Source organism: Pongo abelii, chromosome 11, assembly GCF_028885655.2.
Source record: "Pongo abelii isolate AG06213 chromosome 11, NHGRI_mPonAbe1-v2.0_pri, whole genome shotgun sequence".
Lineage (NCBI taxonomy): Eukaryota > Metazoa > Chordata > Mammalia > Primates > Hominidae > Pongo > Pongo abelii.
In genome coordinates, this window is record NC_071996.2 from 28997660 (window position 1) to 29003971 (window position 6312).

Consider the following 6312-nt stretch of genomic DNA (forward strand, 5'->3'; position numbering starts at 1 on the left):
CTGGAGCAACATGGTTGGGAGTGGGGAAATGACCCAGGGTGGTCAGAGGACAAAAATAGATTTTAACTAACCCGTAAGAACCTAGCGCCGGACAAATGAGAGTTAGCTTCAAAGCAATAGCCTTAGGTGGGTGCACTGTTGTTTCAGAGATGCTGATGCTACAACAAACACTGATGCCAGCCCTTGGATTCTCCCCCCAGGCCAGGCCTGGTGTGATTCCCATGTTGGGGGTGCTAGGGCAGGAGGCAGCCTTTTAGGGAAACCGAGTCTCAGGTACAAGAACCACCTGGCAAAGTCACACAGCTACTCAGGGCAAGAGCAGAAACTGGGGCTTTGATTTCTCCCCTGGAAGTCTCTCCCACACCGGCGGGCCTCTCATCCTTCCTTAGCCTCATATGCTACATTGGAGATAGACTATTCTGCTCTCACCTGAGGCCATGGTTTATTCAAGACTGGCTCAGAATGGCTTTGGACTATTTGGACTATTTTCTAAAATAACTCAACCCACCTCAGGAGGAGGAAGCTGAGGATGTCCAAGGGAATGTACCCATGCATCTGCCTGGCAGTGGCCGCGCTTGCAGTGGAAGCTGAGTGCACCATGATCACCGCCAAGTGCCGGCATCAAGCATTTGGTTTCTACACCAGCTTCACACAGAGGACAAGGGCCAGCCATTTTCTGGTGGAAGAAAAAGTCTGAGGAGCGTATTCCTTTTTTTTCTTTTTTTTTGAGATGGAATTTCGCTTTTGTTGCCCAGGTTGGGGTGCAATGGCACGATCTCGCCTCACCGCAACCTCTGTCTCTCTGGTTCAAGCGATTCTCCTGCCTCAGCCTTCCGAGTAGCTGGGATTATGGGCATGCACCACCATGCCCAGTTAATTTTGTGTTTTTAGTAGAGACGGGGTTTCATCATGTTGGTCAGGCTGGTCTCGAACTCCCAACCTCAGGTGATCTGCCCGCCTCGGCCTCCCAAAGTGTTGGGATTACAGGCGTGAGCCACCGCGCCCGACAGCGAATATTCTTGTATTGGGAGTCTTGGGCTTTTTAGAGTCACCCCAAAGGTTAGTGGGGTGCTCTACGGGAGCCTGTTTAAGAGTCTGGAGTCCTTAGTCTAGGTTTGTGAAAGATCTTCCAGAAGCGAGATCTATTCAATTCTGAAGAAATAACTCAGGAGGGCTTTCAGAAACTCCTTCCCGCTGGACCTCACGGGACTCTCCTGGACTCGGTGGGTTGAGGTTTGATCCTCTTTGCAGGCCGGGGGATGGATTAGGTGACCCCAGAGGAGCCCTGCTGACACCTGGATTCCAGCTGCTTTAGTGGCCATGTGGGGGTGACTGTGTGCGCCCCGCCACTGCACGCGTGGGTGTCTGTGTGTGTTGTGGGTGGGAGGCGCGTGAGTGTGGCCGCGGGTGGGTGTGTCTGCTGTGACCCGGCTTGGGGCCGCGCCCGCTGCGCCCACTTGTGGCTCCTGGGAGCCGCCAGGGGGAACCGCGCCTTCACCGCCTCTGCCCAGGACGCCGCCAGATAGGAGGCTGATGACATGAGGGCTCCGTCTCCCGAGTGATGGCAGCGCGCGCTGCTTCGCCGCCTCCGCCGCTCAGCCCCGGACTCCTTACGTCAGGGTAGCTGGGTCCCCCCTCCGCGCGGGAGCCAGCGAACAGCGAGAGAGCACAGCAGAGCGCGCCGCGGAGCCGGGGCGCCCTCACTGCGCGAGGAGCCCCACCGAACCCAGCGGAGCGGAGCCTGGCAGGAGGCAGCGCCGCGGGGCCAGCGCCGGACGCCGCAAGCAGACTCCCCGGCCAGCGCAAGCACTCCCCGGCCGGCGCCGGACCCGCGGGGCGCCAGGTTCGTCTTGTGTGCCCCACGTCATGCGCGCCGGCGTCCGCGGCTCTCCCGACCAGCCCCAGCGCGGTGGGCCCAAGCGCAGAGGTCCCGGCGCCTCTCGCTGAAGTAGTTGGGTGGCCGGGCCAGGGGGTCGCCACGTCGGGGGCGCGGCCAGGACCCGCGGAGCCGGCCCCCGAGCGCGGGGAGCGGGGCCGCCCGCGCCGCCCCACCATTACCTCCCCGGGCGGCAAGGAGGAGCTGGTGGCGGTCGCCTCCCGGCTGTGGCAGCGGCGGCGGCGTGCCTGCCTGGCGGCCGTCGGCGTACTCTTGGCCATGGCGCTCGGGCTGCTCATCGCCGTGCCGCTGCTGCTGCAGGCGGCGCCCCGAGCCGCCGCGCACTACGAGATGATGGGCACCTGCCGCATGATCTGCGACCCTTACACTGCCGCACCCGGCGGGGGGCCCGCGGGTGCAAAGGCGCAGCCTCCGGGACCCAGCACCGCCGCCCTGGAAGTCATGCAGGACCTCAGCGCCAACCCTCCGCCTCCCTTTATCCAGGGACCCAAGGGCGACCCGGGGCGACCGGGCAAGCCAGGGCCGCGGGGGCCCCCTGGAGAGCCGGGCCCGCCTGGACCCAGGGGCCCTCCAGGAGAGAAGGGCGACTCGGGGCGGCCCGGGCTGCCAGGGCTGCAACTGACGGCGGGCACGGCCAGCGGCGTCGGGGTGGTGGGCGGCGGGGCTGGGGTAGGTGGCGACTCCGAGGGTGAAGTGACCAGTGCGCTGAGCGCCACCTTCAGCGGCCCCAAGATCGCCTTCTATGTGGGTCTCAAGAGCCCCCACGAAGGCTATGAGGTGCTGAAGTTCGACGACGTGGTCACCAACCTCGGCAATCACTATGACCCCACCACCGGCAAGTTTAGCTGCCAGGTGCGCGGCATCTACTTCTTCACTTACCACATCCTCATGCGCGGCGGCGACGGCACCAGCATGTGGGCGGACCTCTGCAAGAACGGGCAGGTCAGTGACCCCTACCCTCACCGGCCCCGCAAACCCTCGCCCGCGCCCTGAACCTCCCAGGGAACCAGCCTCCTTTCTCTCCACCCGCGGGCTACCGTGCGAGCCCCAGGAAGGAACGCGCCTCAGTGCCACAGCATCTCCGCTTCCCAATGCGCCGAGGCCGCGCTCACCAGGACGTAGAGCCAAATGTTGGGCCTTGAGAGCCCAGAGACCCCCATACCTAAACTGCACTCCTTGGCCACTTGCGTCCCTGCCTGCCTCTCCGTGGGCTTCTCGGAAACCTCAGTTCTTTAGTTCCCTCCAGGTCGCCCCCTTGCCTTGCAGCCTCCTTTCCTCTTGGCCCTGGCCCCTGGCTCCCACCCTTCCACTCTGGGTCAGTGTTCATGAAGCTTCCCCTCTCCCTCTTTCCCAGACTCGTCGGCGCGAGGAGGAGGGGGGACCTGGAAGGAGTTGGCTAAGTTGGAGAGAGAGCATGGAGCTGGGGTGGGAGTGTGGACCCTGAAGCAGCAGGCGGGAGGCCCGTGCGTGGCGCGCCTGGTGTGGGCTGAGCAAAGGCGCGGGAAGAGGTGCCCCGGCTCACCCGCTCCCACCGCTTGTCCCCAGGTCCGGGCCAGCGCCATTGCACAGGACGCCGACCAGAACTACGACTACGCCAGTAACAGCGTGGTGCTGCACTTGGATTCAGGGGACGAAGTGTATGTGAAGCTTGATGGCGGGAAGGCTCACGGAGGCAATAATAACAAGTACAGCACGTTCTCGGGCTTTCTTCTGTACCCGGATTAGGGGCGCGGGGGGTGCGAGGTGGGGTGGCTGCAGGCCGCCCGGTCTCCGCCTGGGCGCGGCTCCTTGGCAAAGGCCCCTCTCGATTCATAACACTTCCTGACATCTCCTTTGGAAAAGACAAATCCCTGCCTCCTCCCTGCCCCGCTCCTGGCCTCAGTGCGTCTGCGACCCACCACGCTCAGGGCTGTGCTCCTGGTCTCCATCCCCATCCCGGCGAGGGAGGAAGGGACGCCCGAGCCCTTGAGGCGGCGGCACAGACTTTGCAAACCTGATTAGACTGGACAGGCCGGGCCGGGAGCCTGCTCTCCTCAGATAGCCTCCTCCCAGTGCCTAGAAGCGGAGGGCTCCGGGCCCTGGCCAGGGAGGCAGGCCAGAGGGAGCGCGGGCTTCCTGGGGCGTCCTTCTTTGTGACACGAAATACTTGTGCAGATTTCCCTGTCCATCAGCCAAAACCCCACCCACAGCAGAATTCCAGCAAACAGAAAATTCACCTCTCCACACTGCATTCCCTCCTGGCTCAGACTCACCGCGAGGCATTAAATTATGTTTTTAGACTATGCGTTCTGTTGTCTGTATGTCGGCATATCCTGGACCAGGGCTCCAGATGTCCGCCTTGGCATAATGACCTTACCTGGGCCCAGGATAGGCCCATCTATGACCTGCTCCCCAGCCGCTGTTATGTCCCTGCTACCAGAAGTGGCCGAAAAGACATGGTGTAATGGGAACTGCATCCCACCCTTCCCAGAAGCTCTCCCCAGGCTGCAGCCCTCAGCTGGAGAGGCCGGAGGTGGGGTTGGGAGGAGGGGAGGAGCCGGAGAAGGGCATCAGGGAGAGTTAGAGGAAAGCAGGAGATGAATGATTGGGTCTCCAACCTTGGGCAACTTGGGCAACTTAGTCCTCCGGGAGTTGTGGGTGGAGGTCAGAGGGGAGGGGCTTCTGGGGAAGGAAGGGGAAGAGAAGGCATCCGTGGGAAGTGGGAGGTGTGAGTGACACTTGCCGGGAGGGATCTGTAGGATGTTTGGCTCCCAAAAGGAAGTGCAGAAGTCCCTAGCAGACACACACGCACTCAAGCGAATGGTTCACTAAGCATAGGCCCGTTTACTCACAGCCTCCAGGGCCACAGCTCTCCAGAGAGCTGGTAAACTGAGGCAATTCCACGGATCATCCAGCTTGCTGAACTTCCCCAGGGCTGTGTGGTGAGGTGGACACTATTCCTTGGGGAGGGACGCCCCTTTCCTGCGGGCTTCCCTTCCCTTATGCATTCGATGTGGGGTTCCTGTTCTGAACCTGAGTGTGTGTGTTTGGTGTTCCATCAGCGTTCTACACACACACAAGTTAGGAAAACACCCCGCACGGTTTTCATTTTTTTCTTTTTACTTTTTTTTTTGTTGTCAGATCACTGAGTTAAACAAAGTTATGTAAAAAATAACCAGTCAGCTACCAGCAACCTGTTAGTGCTTACTGAGGTCATTTTGACGGGTTGTGTGAAAAGAAATGTGTGAGTATGCACAAAAAGGCAACCCCAGGGTGTGTGTATCTGTGTAAAGCTGGAGATTATGTGTGTGCGTGTGTGTATCTCCTATGTGGATATAATGTTGTGATAGTCCTCACGTGATCCACATTACACATATACACACACTTATATTCATAAGTCCATGTCAATGTGGTGTGTGACAATGTTCATGCTGCATTTCTGGCCCCAAATTGCTTTGTGCTCGACTTTAGTTCCTGGAGAATGCTGAAAGCTGTGATTCCCGTTTAAAAGACAATTATACCCCCTGCCTTGAATCCTGTTGCTGTCGCTATTCCTTTTTGCTCTTATTTTGTTTGAATAATGTTTTATTGTCATTCTTTTGAATATGAGCAATGATTATGTCTGCTTTGAGTCCAGGGATAAAGTACTCAAAGAGAATGGGTGGAAACATATATATATATATATACATACTGCCATCCCCTCCCCCAGTTCCAGACCTAGTAATCCCAACCCCAATTCCCCACCCCACCCCACTCCTGCTGATTGTGGATCCCTAACCCAGCTGAGCCCAGGAACTGGGAAGGGCAGAGTCAGGCCCATCTACAGTTGCATAGGTATCAATTTCTGATGCTTTGTTGATTGTATCATCCAGAAATTTGATTAAAACCAAATGTCTGAGACCCAAATGAAGTCTAATTGCTATGGATCTGCAATCCCCAGCGGGCACCTAATCCTTTTTGACTTACTCCTCCCCTTCCTCTGATGAGATGGAGCTTACACACAAAGCCCTTGGTTTAAATTTCAAAAATTAAAATTGACATGCAGTGGTGGCTTTCCTGGGAGCAGGAGGAATTTCTAAGGAGGTGCCCGAACCCAGCTTTATCCTCTGCATTAAGAAGCAATTTGTACTTCTAACAAAACCCCTGCCACTCCCCTTTGGCGGAAGGGCAGTGGAGATGCCTTGCCTGAGTCTGACTGTTCACAATACTTAGACAAATTTGAATCTGAGATTCCTCCATCTGTATTCCCTGGTGCAGCCGGGGCTTCTTGCAATTCTAATGCCCGGGCTGCCGGAGGTGCTGCCAGAGGTGTCAGCTGCTAAGAGGATGATGGATTGCTGAGGCGGCGGATGGGAGGTATGATGTGGCAGGAGCTAGTAAGCTCAGGAACAATCTCTCTGCATATGCACACCTTCCAGGTCCCAAGCAGGCCCCTC

General features: G+C 58.2%; 1 protein-coding gene across 1 annotated transcript; it reads left to right on the plus strand.

Annotated features, from left to right (window-relative positions):
* The first annotated feature begins 1102 nt into the window (after positions 1–1102).
* Positions 1103–5621, plus strand: C1QL2 (complement C1q like 2). Its single transcript, XM_009237654.3, has 2 exons — positions 1103–2839; positions 3443–5621. Exons 1-2 carry the CDS (start codon positions 2156–2158, stop codon positions 3620–3622), a joined length of 864 nt encoding a protein of 287 aa, XP_009235929.1. The 5' UTR covers positions 1103–2155; the 3' UTR covers positions 3623–5621.
* The last annotated feature ends 691 nt before the right edge of the window (positions 5622–6312 follow it).

Coding starts and splice junctions, on each gene's coding strand:
- C1QL2 (XM_009237654.3), top strand. CDS start 2,156: ATGGCGCTCGGGCTGCTCATCGCCGTGCCGCTGCTGCTGCAGGCGGCG. Junction 2,840..3,442: donor ACCTCTGCAAGAACGGGCAG/GTCAGTGACCCC, acceptor GCTTGTCCCCAG/GTCCGGGCCAGCGCCATTGC.